Below are 15,606 nucleotides of genomic sequence, written 5' to 3' on the forward strand. Positions count from 1 at the left end.
GGTGAGTAGGTCCACCTGCCTGGGATCCAAACCTACAAACCCCGGGCCACGGAAGCGGAGCACACGAACTTAACCGCTACGCCACCAGGCCAGCCCCAAGCAGCTACCTCCTTAAGAAGGGCTTTCTTGGCAAGAATTTTCCACAAGTGCGTTCTTCATATCATTGTGTTCAGAAGACATCTGACATCTGGCGATCCTCTTTTGGTGGGGTTATGATTAATCCATTGGGTTCAGTGGGTGGCAGCCCGAACCAGTCACAAACAGCCAACTAGATTTTAAGCTATAGCCAATCAAATAATTTCCTTTCTTTGCTTCTGCACTTTCTCTATACAGGTCTTTCCCCTTGCTCCTGTTGGCTCCACTTCTGGTTCAGTGCTGCCCAATTCAAATGGATTTTTGCTCAAATAAACTCTTAAAATTTTGAATATGCCTTAGTTTATCTTTAAACACAGGGTTCAGAATAATAAACTTCCAAAAGCAGCCAATCATTTTTTCCTCCCAACATTCTTTGTGATGTTAAGAAAGGAGTTTTGTTAGAGGATGGTGAGAGATTAAAGAGGGAGCATGGTTTGGGGGGAAAAAAGGGATAGAATGAGAAGGTATGGCGTCTTACTTCTTCATTCATACCAGCCAAAGGCCAATTCTATGTTTTAAAAAAGAGACAGCATAAAAGAGACAGAAATAAAAGAATTGTAAGAGCTACATTTAAATTGCAGATGCAAGAGCAACTGTGTATCTGGCTGGCTGGATGTGCTAGCTGTGCTTTGGATGAATAATCTGTAGGCTCATCAGTTTCAAGTCAAATACAGTACCTGTAGGATGAGTTAGATCCTTTTGGATTGACACAAAATAAGTACTGCTGTCAACTAATACAGTAAAATTTGCTCAAGATCAATTTGACCACTTAGCAGCAAGTTCTCTTGTCAAAGATAATTGGGTGTTAGGATAGTGTATTGGTCTGCTAGGGCTTCCATAACAAAATACCACAGGCTAGGCGGCTTAAACAACATAAATTTATTTTCTCATGGTTCTGGAGGCTGGAAGTCCAAGATTAGGGTCTCAGTATGTTTGGTTTCTTCTGTGGCCTCTTTCCTTGGCTTACAGATGGCCTTTTCTCTGTGCGTGCCCATCCCTGGTGTCTCTTCCTGTTATAAGGATATTAGTCCTATTGGATTAGGGCCCCACCCTTATGACCTCATTTAACGGTAATCACCTCTTTAAAGGCCCTAGCTCCAAATATAGTCTCTAAATAGTCACATTGGGGGTTAGGGCTTCAAGATATCAATTTGGGAGGGACACAATTCAGTCCATAATAGATACAGATCTTAAAGTGATATGGAGTAAAATCCAAAAAATGTTCCCCTCGTATGTTCTGGTCTCCATTAGTTCTCTGAGCTGAAATCCTCCTACTCTCCCCTTTGCTGTTCCTCTCCCTCTCCACTTGCCTCCTCACTGCCCAGGAAGCTCTTCCATCCAATGTTCGTGTGGCTCACTTGCTCACTTCTGCCCAAAATCCAAAATCCACCTTTCCAGGAAGGTTTACACTGGCCACTCACCTGAATTTCACCACCACCACCCTCTCTGCCTCAGTGTTTCATAGACCTTTACCACCATCTAACCACCCATCTATTTTGCTCTTTTATCTTATTCATTGCTTGTCTCCCCCACTGGGACAAAAGCTCCATGAGGACAGGGAGTGTTATCTGTTTATTCATTGCTTTTCCCTCAGTACCTAAAAGATAGCCTGGCACATGGTTAGGGGCTCAGTACATTTGTTAATAAAAGATTTTTTTTTTAAATAAGAGTTGGGTAATGAAAGAGAACAAACTGCATATTAGTCATTTTATATTTCTCAATTTTATATTTTATAGTTTTTTATTATATTTTGTAAGTTATAAATTTTTGAAGAGATTTGTATAAATTAAACAATCGAAATAATAGTGAAGTCATGGACCTTAAAACGCCGAAAATAAAAGCCTACATATTTCGCAAGACTGACACAGTATGATCTGACATTATCTGCTCATTCATCTTACACAGCAATTGCGCACATCATATTACCCTCTTTCAGAGAGAGATCATCAGAGACATCAGCAACCTAGATAGAGGTCAAGAAGGGGCTGCGTGCCTTGTGTGTCTGTGGTGTTATGCCTATTAATGAAATTTGGACAAATTCAGCACTAGGAGGAACATGGAAAATACTAGGGCAACCTTATTTACATGGACATTTTCCCTTCTGGAAAGCAGGACTCCAGCCTAGTGAGACATGAGTGCCTCCAGCTGAATTTTACAACATTATCATGAGTATTTGAAGAGATAAGTATTCTTTTTCCCTACCATTTTCCCTTCTGTTAACTCTGCCTTATTTTTCAAATTGTTGAGTCATAGGTATCGTATTTTTCCATCTACTATCAGTGTCACATGAACTTTCTTAATATAATATGGAATAATGTGTATATTTTGTAGACTAAAGATCCATTAGCTGCAGGCTGAGCTTGTCTTCTGTATTTACCACTGTGCTACTAGGGGCATGTACATTTGGTATGGTGAGGTGGCACTGTTGGCTGAGCACATCTTATGTCCTTACGTGGTGAATTCTTACCTGATGTGATAATACTCACTCTCCACTTTCTCTTACTGGCACAAATGTGATAGACCTTAAATGACCAATTCCAGAGAGAAGGGCTGAGGAAGTGTGTCTGGTTGGTTTTTATTGCTTTGTTTCTATTATGGTGTTTTTTTTTCCCTTAATGAGCTGAGTCAGGAGACACCTCCCCCAATTCCATCGTTTTCCCAGAAGTTCCCTGCCCACTGCTTCAAAGAGCTGTCTTTCAAGGAGACACAACTTGTGAATAAGTATATTCTGAGCATTCTTCATGTGTGGCACTAAACCTTGGAATATAATTTACTGCTCTAAAAGGAGAGTTTGGTCTTCAGACTTCATCCTGAAAGCAGATGTACTTAACTAGTTGACAGTTTCACATGAACCTGCTTAATATAGTCCAGAGTAATGTGTATATTTTATAGAATAAAAACTCATTTAACTGCAGGTCAGCAGATCTGGGTGCTCATTTCCTAAGCCTATATGATATCAGGAAAGTCAGGGAAAGTCTCAGAGCTATCAGATGAGGACTCTGGTTAGATGGTCTCTGGAGTAGCCTCTCAAAACGTTTAATGCTCTCTGAGGCTGACTTCATTTAGCTTTGGGGTACATTATTAATGAATCCAAAAACAATTATTTTACTTCTATTCCATCATTGTCTTAAACTAAAAGTAATAAATAGGTCAGAGCAATTTGAAGGTATAATTCCTAAGTTCAACCTAACAAATCAGAAATATCAACAGGATGAAGAATTAATGCCATATGTTAGTCATTTTATTGTATGTTGCCTCTACCTCATTTTCCACGTTTAAAACAAGGATGCCATAAAAGATCCATTGGCAAATGTGGACAAAACACAAGAACAGCATTATGGTAAATTTCATTGTTAGTACTGAATAAGGCTACATAAAGGGAAAAGTTCTATTGTTCTCACATATAAATATCATGTCCAAGGAGCCTTAAAATAAGATTAAAATGCTGTCTGATGAGAACAGCATGTTGTTCCAGTCTCACGGCAACTTTTGTTACTTCTTTTACCATGCAGACAACACCACACTTCAGAGGCAACATCAGACAAGACTGCTCTCCTATTTTTAGCTTACAAGCCTCAGGAAGGCATCCACATAAATATGGCAAGCCCCACAGTACCTATTATAGCACCACTCACATGGACAATTATCATGAATATTCTATTTTGCTAAAGGTGATAAAAGCTCTCCACTATTCAGCAAATATTTATTCTGCATTTATTATGAGGGAACAGAAGAATCAAACACACATGGATCTTGCTCTGAAGGCAATTATGTCTTTGTAGGATGCAGAAAGTAGTTCCTTGTGAAATCTTAATAAAAATAAACCCCTATATGTGCATAATGCTTTAGTTTCCATAATGCTTTTGCATCGGCGAGATCTCCTCAAAATACCCTGTCAGTAGAAAGATGTATACTATACCTATTTTTCAGGTGGAAAAAAGCAAGGCTCAGAATGGTTACGTGGTTTGCTTATGGTCACAGAGGGAGTGGAAAAACTGAGACTTGAATGAAAGCCTTTGCACACCAAATTGAGGGCTCTCTTTACTCCCACAAAGCCTTACCATAAAGGATTCTAAATCTAGCTCTGTTAAGAGACACACCTTTCACTGCAGGAGGCTTATGACTAAGTAGTATTTCAGGGTGAAACAGGGCGTGCTCAGAAAAGCTATCGCCACAAATTTTACCAACAAATTTCAGGACGATTCTGGAACTCAGAGAACTGAGTTTGAGCCTTAACTCTGCTGCTGAAGGACTGGATAGTCACTAGCTCTCTGGGCATCAGCATCTTTGTAGGTAAAAGTGAAAAACGTGACTCACTTTTATTCAGGGTTCTTTCTGCTTTTAATATTCTATATAGTTTTGCATTAGAAAGGTCCTCTAAAGTTGTTTAAATTTCTTTTGTTCAAAAAACCCAAATGTCTAAATTCTCCTAGAATTAAGGTTATAGATTTTTTTTAATAGCCCTTCTAAGAACTACTTAAAATTCCAATTGGTCCTAGGACTTTGCATCACCTTCTCCTTAGACCCAGCCTAACATTAAGAGTAGTGTTCTTAGAGGGTGGTTTTAGGACCACCTCCGAGACCACTACATCAGAGCATCTGAGGGTGGGGCCCAGGAGGGTGGACTTTCACCCCAGCCCCCACCCCCACCCCTAGGATTTGCACCTCCACCTCTGCAGGAACAAAGCCTGTCCCTAGGCTACCTCTTAGATAAGTAAGTAGGCAGGCAGGGAGAAAGGTCAGTAGACAGGTCATGCAGACTATATGGAAATACATATCTGATACCATAATGGGAATGGTGCGCAGTGACATTGCAGAGACCTTTTATACTCTTTACTCTGATTTTTAAAATTTTCTTTACTCTTCTTTTTCAAATATTCTAAGAGGAACGTGTACTATTTTTATATTACAAATTAATTTAAAACAGGAATAAATCCATATATGCCACTCCTTGTATTACATATGATCACAATTGTGTAAAAAAAAATTCACAGTTGCAAAAACAGAAGAAAACATACCAAAATGTCAACAGTAGCTAATGTGGGGTAGCTCACTACATTTCAAGGATTCCTTCAGGGCCAGGATTTAATTTTTTTTCTTCCTGTCATTTTCCTGTATTTTCTCAATTATGTAGCAGAGTGATTTAGTGAGTGTGTAATGCAGCAACGTAATCTATTGAGAAATTAATCTATGTCCTTCTCTTACTGTTCTAGACTCTGTGTCCCCATTCCACTCCTAGCATTGCCAAAAAAGAATGAACAAATAACCATAAGGTCCACACAAGACCCAGCAACAGCATCTCATCAAATTGATCAGCCTCTTCTCCTTGAAACATCTTCTTTTCTTGGTTTCCAGGACATTGCACTCCCCTGGTTCTCCTCCACAGCCACAACTTCTCGGTCTCCTTTGCGGGTTCCTCCTCATCTCCCCAACTTACACAAATGGGAGTTCCCTAGGACTTAGGACTCTTTTTTTTCCATCCGTGTTCACTCCTTTGGTGATCTCAAGCAGACTTGTAGTTGTATAAAAGCATTTTTATGCTGAGATTCCCAAATATACATCTCCAGCTTAGGCCTCTCCAGACAACTAAGTGTTTAGAAGCTTGGGCTCTGGAGTTCAGATTGTCTGCTCTGAATCTTAGCTCCACCTCTCTGTAGCTGTGTGACCTTATATAAGTAACCTACTATCTCAGATATTTCTTCTCTGAGTGGCTAATGGTGGCAGAAGGTGCTGGGCTAAGAGGAGAGGATCTAGCTGAGCCCTGCAGGCCGCTTTTGCATCGGCGAGATCTCCTCAAAATACCCTGTCGGTAGAAGGATGTTTACTATACCTATATTTCAGGTGAAAAAAAGCAAGGCTCAGAATGGCTACGTGGTTTGCTTTCGGCCAATTGGACTGCAGTCGCCCCCAATCCCCACCCGGAGGCTGGGGGTTTACCCTCAGTTCTGGAAGGAGAGGCTCTGGGTCACCATTTCCTCGGTAAACACAGCCCAGTAACCTCTTCTTAGAGACCCTGGTAGGGAAGTCTCAACATCCTGATGATTTGTACTGGGTGAAAACCCAAAATGTCAGTTGCAATCTTCTGGTTGGTAAGCTGCCAGACAACATGGATGTTACTATAGCTTGAAAAGAGCATCTTGTATCTGAAAAGAAATGAAAGGCTAACGTTTAAACTATTATAAGGAGTGAAACTACTATTTGTGTAATGGACTATTTCCTGAGAATTTCAATTGATCTGTCAGTGAGGAATTTGGGAGGAGTAAAAATAAAAACCACCAACAAACTCTTTGAAGAAAATTCTCCTTGTCAAAACCATCTGCTTCCTAACTTCTTATTGATCTGACCCATGCAACACCAAAGAACTGTTAAGGCATTGAGACCTAGATAGCAGCATTTCCCAAGCTGACTCCTGCTGGGTCCCAGGTGACGCTCTGAAAAAAAGGAGCCTGGTCAAATGTCAGGGAAATGCTGCAACCTTACAGCTTGGCCCCAGCCCACTCTTCTTAGAGCTAGACAGGCACGTGAGCACGTTAAAGGTTCAGACATCCTTCAGTAAAAAAACTTGCACGATTCTTTAAGCCAGCTCAACCCAAATGTCAGCGAATGCCATCCTTTAATTCCAGCTGCACTCAGAACTACCACAAAAGGTGTGCAAAACTTCCCTTTTATTTTATTCTATGCTGAAACCTCAGTTTCCTTTGCTGGTCCTTCCTCACCTCTCCAACCACTAAATGTTGGGGTACCCCAAGACTCAATAGTTGGACTATTTTTCCTCCACTTATGTTACAGAAAAATATCTGTGAAGTGTTTCGTACATAAAGTGAAGCATCTGGTTGCACTGGGGAAAGGGAAAGGAATAATAACTCTCCATATACCTCTTCCTTCAGTTATCACTCCATTTCTTTACTTCCATTTACAGCAAAGTTCTTTAAAACACTTGTCTATACTTGTTACCTCAAATTCTTTCCTTCTATTCTCTCTTTAAATCCTCTACAATCAAGTTTTTGCCTTGACACTCCACTGAAACTGCTCTTATCAAGGTAAGCAATGGCTTCAATGTTAAATCCAATGGTCTGTCCTCAGAGCTAATTTCATGCATCTGATAAAGTTGATCACTCTCTTCTCCTTGAAATACCTTCTTTCCTTGGTTTGTAAGACACCACATTCACCTGGTTCTCCAATAACCTCTCCAATAACCATTTCTCAGTCTCCTTTGCTGGTTCCGCCTCATCTCCCCAATTTATAAACACAGGAATTCCTCAGGACTCTTTTCTCCTGCCTGTTTTCACTCTCTTGGTGATATCATCTAGTCTTGTAATTTTAAAAAGCATTTAAATGCTGAGATTCTCAAATATACATCTCCAGCTTAGTCTTCTCTCCAGACACATATAACCAACCACCTGCTGGGAATCTCCATTTCATGAGTAACAGGCATCTCAAAATTAACACGTCCAAAGCTGAGCTCTTTCTACTTCCCCTCAAGTCTTCTTCCGTCCCCTCACCTTCTTCCTCCCCCTAGTAAATGGCGACTCCATTTTTCCAGCTGTTCAGGCCAAAATCTTAGGAATCAGCATTGCCTTCTCTTATTTCCTTCACACCTCCATCCAATCCATCAGCAAATCTTGTTGGTTGTATCTTAAAATATACCCAGAAGCCAACTGCTTCACACCACCTTAAGGCTAACACTCTAGTCAAAGTCATTATCATCACTCACATGAGTGACAACAACCTTCCACTCTGCCTCCCTTTCAGCAGCTGGAGTTGCCTCTTAAAATGTAAGTCAGATCATGTCACTCCTCTGCTCACCAACCTCCAATGGCTCCCAACTCAGAGGAAAAGCCCAAATCCTGACAATGACCACTAAAAACCTATATGATCTGGTCCCTATCGCTTACTCTGACCCACTGGCCTTCTCACTGTCCCTCCAACAAACCAGGAGCACTTCTACCTGAGGGATTTGCACTTGCTGTTCTCTATGCTTGGCATGTTCTCGCCTTGCTCCCATAAATCTTTCAGGACTTTACTCAAATGTTACCTTCTCAGTGAGACCTATCTAACATTAGAACCCTCATATGTCCTAAAACCCTCCCCAGCTTCAGATCTCTTTTTAGCACTTATCACAAAAATAGTATATGCCTTACTTATTATTTCCCCACCAGCATGTAAGCCCATGACTACAGGAATTCTTGGCTTCTTTGTTCACTATTATGTCCCCAGGAAAGTACCTGAACACAATAGGTACTCAATAGTATTTGTTTAATAAATAATTCATTTTAAAAAATGAGCTGCTGTGTCTTATCAAAATTCTACTCCTAGGTAAACTGAGTGTTCTAAATAGCTAAAATCTCAAAGGCAAAGTATTAAAGCTTCTTTCTCAGTCATTATTAGCTACTGTAATAAATCCCTGATTAGCTCTAATAATGGTTAGGTGAGGTTAAGGAGAAGCGCATTTTTGTCATCTTTGACGGTAAAAATCTTATAAATTGTATTTATTTCTTTTTTGCCCCAAATATGGCCTACTGAACAAAAACCTAAATTGCTAGACTCAGGAACTTGTCGTACTTAAGGGGTCATCACCTTAAGACCAGGTCTTCCTGTCTGACCATATGGCTTTGGAAGTTCGTAGGAATTTGGGATGAAAGTATGTTTTATTTAAAGGCTTTTGGGCCTTATTACTAATTGCCTATTAAGACCTTGCTTTGCCAAGATCTCCCATTTTTGTCCTAAAAATACACATCATAAACATTTAAATGGAGCAATATAGTTGGCAGGTTCTAACTGTTCAAAATTTTACCATAATGTCCACAAGGGCTACCAAGGGAAGAAATCAATGTATTATTGGGTTTTCATCTGTTACAGGAGGCACATTTAACATAACATTAATTTTCTATTTCAAGTAAAGAAAAAGCTGTTTCTAAGCACTCTGAGCATCTCCTAATAGCAAAGTGTTAATACAATCCTCATTCTAAATTAAGTTTCTTTTTACTCCTTCAACACTGCAGCAGACAGTGTAGTCCAAACATGTACTGTACAGTGATGACAGCTCAAGAGCATAGAAGTAAATCATCAGTACCTACCACTTATTGCATCCAGAAGTATTTGAAAGGAATGTAAATAGAGAGTAGCTCAACCATATCCAAATGTCTCAATTAGTTATTACCAAAATGTTAAATTTTCACCAATTTACAGCAGTGCTTTACTTACAAAACATAAAAGTCATACATTGTAAGTATCATAAAAGAATTTTAATCCTTAGGATTCGACAGAATGGACACTCCAAGATGAAGGCTTTAAAAAGACAGAAACTATATTATTTAATGAATGGTACTGGAATGAAAATGTATTCTAGCAGATACACTTTGCTTAGCATTCAAAATCTACAACATGGGTCAGTCTCAAATGCCTGTGGGTGAAGTAGGCCAGGTGTACGACTGTCAAAGTGGAGTGCCCAGGCCCCACCAAACACGGTGGCTACCACTTGATTCCAACCAATCGCTGTCACGTAGGAAGTGGGTCCCAGTGTTGCCAAACCTTCTGCTCTTATAGGAAAAAGAAAATCAGGAAGAAAAAAATTATATTTTTATGTAAAACTTAAAATGTTTAAGTATAAAATTTTAATGCAAAATTTGTATTTCATGTAAATTCAAAAATTTTTATGTAAACATTTTCAATTTTTAAAAAAAGCTGATCTGCTGATGAATCCAACTTTTGATCTCAGATCTGGAGGCTACTGGGGACAAGGGACAGTGGGGATAAAACGTTGTGTCCAAACAACCATATGGACTCATTGTTGTACCCTAAACCTCAACATGCAGTCATTTATTAAAGGTGTATCTATGGATTGCCTACACGTGCTAGGCACTGGGTGGCCATTAGCACCTCCACATATACTGCATGCCTGGTAGATTCAGCTCCTGTCACTCACCTGTTTAATAAAATAATGTAATAAAAGTTCCTACAACATAAAATCAATGGGTGATCCTGGATATTTACAATAATAGAAACCAATACTTTGTTTCAAGTTAGGAAGCTAACATGAAATAAGAATGACATGACCAAGATTATGGCCTTGTTTGTTTTAGGATTAAAAAATGCAAAAAGATTCCTTTTATCATTTGTCCACTGCTTTCTAACCAAAAGAAAGAAAATACCATTCCGTAATCATTACTCACTCACTGTGGGTAATAAGGTCAATCGCTCTGAAGGATACTTGTCTCAGTTCAATGTCATGGTTATGAGTCCTATGGGCAAACAGCAGGCATGTGTCTACATTGGGAAGGTACATATTTGCCTAAAATGTTGGGTACTAGAAGGTAACAAGATGACACACTAATGTTAAGTTTACACCTGAACTACACAGACTGATGACTATGTAAGTATGAAAAGGTAGACAAATTAATGTTTTCATTATTTTTCAGGTTGCTATAACAACAAAGACTTATCCACCTCATTTCAACTAACATGGAGTGTCTACAAGTCCAAGTAATAGACATATTTATCTTTGCAAAGATCTAACCCTACGCCATGATAAAAATGAGATTTATTTGGATAAATATGGCTAATTCCTCTGAGAAGATTTATGCTCTTGCCAACACGGTGAATTCCTTCTTTGCGTTTATTCTATTTATCGCTTTGGAGCAATGCTGAATGAATCATTTGAAAGAAACTGATGCTGTAAGACTAATTAGGCAAAAATAAAATTACCAACTACTTTTAGAAATAAACTCAAGGCTGAGGAAACTTCTGTCTTAAAGTTTGTTTTTCATATATTCAGTCTTCTACAATCTTCCTCTGTTTGTCTAAAGGACCTTCTAAACAGATCCCACAGGATCCTCCTGGCAGTCCTAAGAGCATGGAAAAGAAAGACAGTTTTCTATAATTGAAATTCTGGGCAAACTTAAAAGGTACAAGTAAAATCATTTATTAGCCACTTTTCCTTGTGTTCCACAAGAGCACTTGCCAAATTTAGCTGTCTGGGATGTTTTCTTAGGACACAGCTTGTTGGTGGTGCATAACCTACCATCCTGAGGCAGTTGGCTTTCTGCCAGGGATCAGACTCCTTCAGTTGTTGGGTAATATGGGCACTAGATTATCAAAAGCAGTTAAAATTTGGTTTAGATTAAGGCTAACTTGTGTCTAGGTGGTACTTCATAAATCTAAAATATGGTCTAATAAATCCATATGGTCCAATAAATCCATCCAACTACTGAATGCCACTGGCCACTATCATGAAATTCTTTTAAGGACTTCATGGTCAATATATCTATAGGTGTTCTGCTGTCTAGCGCTCAGTGTAATCCAAGAAGACTGCCTGCATCTTAAAGGTTCACATAAGAAAAATTCAACAGTAGCTAGTAAGTAATATTTTTCAATCTTACCTTTAAAAGAAAAATTATTCAGTTACGTGAGCTTAACAGAAAAGCTGCAGGCAAATCTTCGATTTAATAAAAAAACCTAAGTTTGTGAAGCTGTCAAGCTGATAGACCTCTAGTCAGACAGACAGCTTTTCGAAGGGGCTCCATTGCCACCACACTGGCTTGAATTGCAGGGTTGGGGTGTGCGTGTGTCTATTCTTGTAGCTTCAAACAATTTTTTGTTCTTCTGGGATCTCTAAATTCACTTGTCAATTGGTTTATATTCACAAGTTGGAGTTAAGCTTTGTCAAAATGTAATAACCACTACCACCTCCACCAGAGGAGCAGGGTGAAAATCCAGGAGGTATAGCTCTTGTCATAGGCAATGTAAAGGGCACCTTTGGGACCACAATGACAGTGTAAATGAGGCTGTGGAGCTGTGCGATGTGATGGCCCCGAGAGATTCTCTACAACTTCTACCATCACCTCTTCCTCCCACTACTACCATGACCATCACCTATCATGATTTATCTAGCTCTATTACATGCACTTCAGTTACATTATTCAATTAATATTCACAATGTTATGAAAGCATCAGTAGTATTCCCACTTTAAAAATAAGGAAACCAAGGGTCAGAGTTGTAACCTGCCCCAGGTTATAAAGCACGGGCTCCAGGATCGAAACCCAAGTCTGGCTAACTCCAAAGCCCATTCTCTTAATCTTATCACACCACATTGCCTCTTTATAGATGATCTTGTGAATGTCTTTTCAAAGATTTTTTAAAAATAAAGGTTTGCTTTTGATACAATAAAATGCATAGATGTTAATGCATAAGGTTTGACGACTTCTGACCATTCATACATCCACGAAACCAAAACCTAAACAGAAAAATTTCCATATAGAACATTTCTATTACATTCAAAATTCCTTCATGCCGTTTTCTTGAAGCAATCACTTTCAGATTTCTATAGCTGTCCTTTAGTTTTTGCCAGTTCTTGAATTTTGTATAAATGTAATAATTCACCAAGTAGTCTTCTGTATCTGGCTTTCTTCATTTAGTGTAATGTTTTAAGCTTTTTTTAAAAAAGGTATAAAAAAGAATTTATTTAGTGTTATGAGGCTTTATTTTCACAATGACACAAACCGTTGGCACAGGAAGACTTTATTAAAGTTTTATAAACTGCTTTAATTAGGTAAATATCTAGGGTTGATTTTTTGAGGCTTTCAGACTTTAAGTTTGAAAAAGTTAATGGTCACCAGGATTTGCATACCTACTCACAACCAAAGTGGTAAAACAGACCAAAGAACAAGACTTTTAATATCCCTCAAAACATAATAAATAGTAATTTCTAGTCAAACATTTATTCCTATGCTATATCAATTTGGACCTCTGAATTTATTTTCCATCTCATAATCTTTGACAATTTTTCTGAATATTTTTTGTGTTATCTCTCAGCCTCAATACCACAAAGTCACCTGTTTTATATTGGCTATATTGTTGTCCTTTAGAGAGGATACACCTACTTAGCCAGTTATATTCCAATAACCTTGTGAATGAAAAAGTGTTAGAGGATTAAGAATAAATAATGGGGTAATTATTTCACTGATCCTCATCCAATTTAAGAAAAATCACTTCCCTAAAGCAGCAATTCTGCCTAATAAAATTCTTTCCATCTCTAAACAGACTAAAAGAAAAGTGAAATTATGGGAAACCTATGATGGTTTACCAGACATTGTGTGCTTTTAATAGTTCAACATTGGTAATACTGCATAATCAAGAGTAAATAAATAGGCTAACATTTTAAAAAATACTTTAATAAGTATAAAGTACATAAACAATTAGGTAAGCTTGTGAAGAAGCTGACCAAGATATATAAATTAGAAGATACAAGTGTCCGTCTAAATTTTCTTTCATTTTCTTATAGACTATTTTATTAAAGTTGTTGATTGTATACTTTCTCGTTTGTCATTCTGGAAGTCCCTTATTGTAAAGACAATTCTTTTATCTTATGACAAACAATAGCCACATTGCCAATGACTATTCTGGACCTCTACACTGGACACTTTCAATTTCTTCTTGAGACACAAGTTTCCAACTGTATTTCTGAGGCAATGTTTTTATAAATTCTGTAGCGTCTGGTGGACCCTGCCAAATCAGCAAATCTGTTGATTTACCTCCCTTAGAATGCTGTAAACTTGCAGAAGAGGGAGATGGCATTCTTGCTGATCTCAAAGCTTCTGATATATTGGGTTTAGGCGTGTCTCTTCTGTCAGGGAACACTGCCTTGAACACTGCCTTGATAACTTTATGGTGAGTCTCAAAATTAGGTAAGTCCTCTAAATTTGATCTTCTTTTTCAAAGCTGATTTTTGCAATTCTAGGCCCTCTGCATGATAAATATTTTTCCATACTTTTACCATCAATTTTGTCTGAGTCTTTATATTTAATGTGCATTCTTATAAATATTATATAGTTGGGTCTTCTGGGTTTTTTTTTCAGGCTGAAAATCTGTGCCTTTTAAACGGAAAGTTTAGTTTAGTCACACTTAATTAAGTGTGAAAACAACTTATTAGAAGAACAAAGAACATATGAGACAAATAGAAAATAAATATAAAAAGACAAACTCAACCATATCAATTATTATATTTTTTACTTTTAACTTTTTTGTTATATTTAAATGTTACTCTAGAGATTAAATAAGCATCCTTAACTTTCGTAAACTACATTCAAATACTAACATACTATATCATAAACAATGTAAAAACCTTTGTTGTTGTTTGTTAGTGTTAGTTGACTCTGACTCCTATGACCCTGTGTACAGCGGAGAGGAACCCTGCCTGGTCTTTTTGCACCATCCTCTCACCTTCCAGCACTATATGAGACAATGCTCTGCTGCTATTCATAGGGTTTTCATGGCCAATTTTTTCAGAAGTGGGTGGCTAGGTTCTTCTTCCTAGTCTTAGTCTGGAAGCTCCACTGAAACCTGTCCACCGTGGGTGACCCTGCTGGTATTTGAAATATTAGTGGCATAGCTTTCAGCATCACAGCAACACACAGTTGCCACAGTATGAAAATGAACACACAGACAGACGGGTGGTGTGGTTCCGTGACCAGGCAACAACCCAGGTCGCAGTGGTGAAAGCGCTGAATCTTAACCACAGACCACTAGAGCTGGCTGTCTGGCTGTAAGATCCTTACAGCTATATAATTCCAAATACACATATTTTAGACCATTTGTCATAGTTCCACAGGTCACAGACACTCTCTTTAATTTCTTAAATTCATTTTCCTCTTTGTGCTTCAGTTTGGATAATGTCTACTGACTGGTTCTCAAGTTCATTAGTCATATTTTCAACCCAGTCTCCTGTTAAGCCCACCAAATAAATTCTTTGTTTCTGATATTGTATGTTTCAGTTATGCCATTTCCATTTTGTTGTTTCTTTTTATAGTTATCATAATTATTTTATTGTCATTCTCCGCTAATTCCAATATCTGGGTCATCTGTGAGTAAGCATCCATTAACTAATTTTTCTCTTAAGTACAAATCACATTTTCTTATTTCTTCAGAGGATTCATAATTTTTATTGTATGACAGACATTGCATGTAAAAGAATAGTAAATTATACTTAAAATAAATAATATTTACCCTAAGAAAACAGAACACTCCTTCCTCCAGGTTAGGACTCAGTCAATCTAATCTCTAGTTGAGCTGGTTCTGGGCTTTGTGGTAGTTTTAGATTCAGTTCACTATTGGCTAATATCGCAAGGTCTAGATCAGTAATTTCCCTTAAGCAAGGTCTGGGATCTGAGCCCTGGTAAGACTCTGAAGACTTCTCTATGTTTCATAATCCTGCTGCCAGCATTCTAACCATGGGAGATTTCTCTTTGTTTACAGCCCAGCCACCAGCTTTCTGGGTTGCTTAGGTGTTCTCTTTGCTCTTGATAACCTCCTCCAGCTCTCTGTGCCATGGCATATTTCTTCAGCCTGTTGCCCTGGCACGAGCCTTCAGTAGTAGGCTGCCTAACCCTTGATGAACGTCCTGCACACCTTGGGATGTGAGGGAGGTTTATTCTCATTTCTTTGCTTTACCCCAGCTTTCCGTTGCAACTGCCTTG

The 15,606-nt window shown here is 38.4% G+C and overlaps 1 protein-coding gene across 14 annotated transcripts in view; it reads right to left on the reverse strand.

Annotated features, from left to right (window-relative positions):
• The window catches only part of TASP1 (taspase 1), a 255,473-nt gene that overhangs the window by 57,008 nt on the left and 182,859 nt on the right, over window positions 1–15,606 (reverse strand). The window contains exon 14 of one of the 14 annotated variants that reach the window (XM_058563232.1): window positions 705–1,145. The exons of 12 other annotated variants lie outside the window; for them this stretch is intronic. In XM_058563232.1, the coding sequence (XP_058419215.1) occupies window positions 1,023–1,145 (123 nt within the window). In that variant the 3' untranslated portion in view covers window positions 705–1,022. Of the gene's footprint in view, window positions 1–704; window positions 1,146–4,786; window positions 6,279–15,606 lie in introns of those variants that run through there. One more of the 14 variants, XM_058563238.1, reaches the window with a different exon arrangement.

The sequence above is a fragment of the Diceros bicornis genome, chromosome 19 (assembly GCF_020826845.1).
Source record: "Diceros bicornis minor isolate mBicDic1 chromosome 19, mDicBic1.mat.cur, whole genome shotgun sequence".
NCBI lineage: Eukaryota > Metazoa > Chordata > Mammalia > Perissodactyla > Rhinocerotidae > Diceros > Diceros bicornis.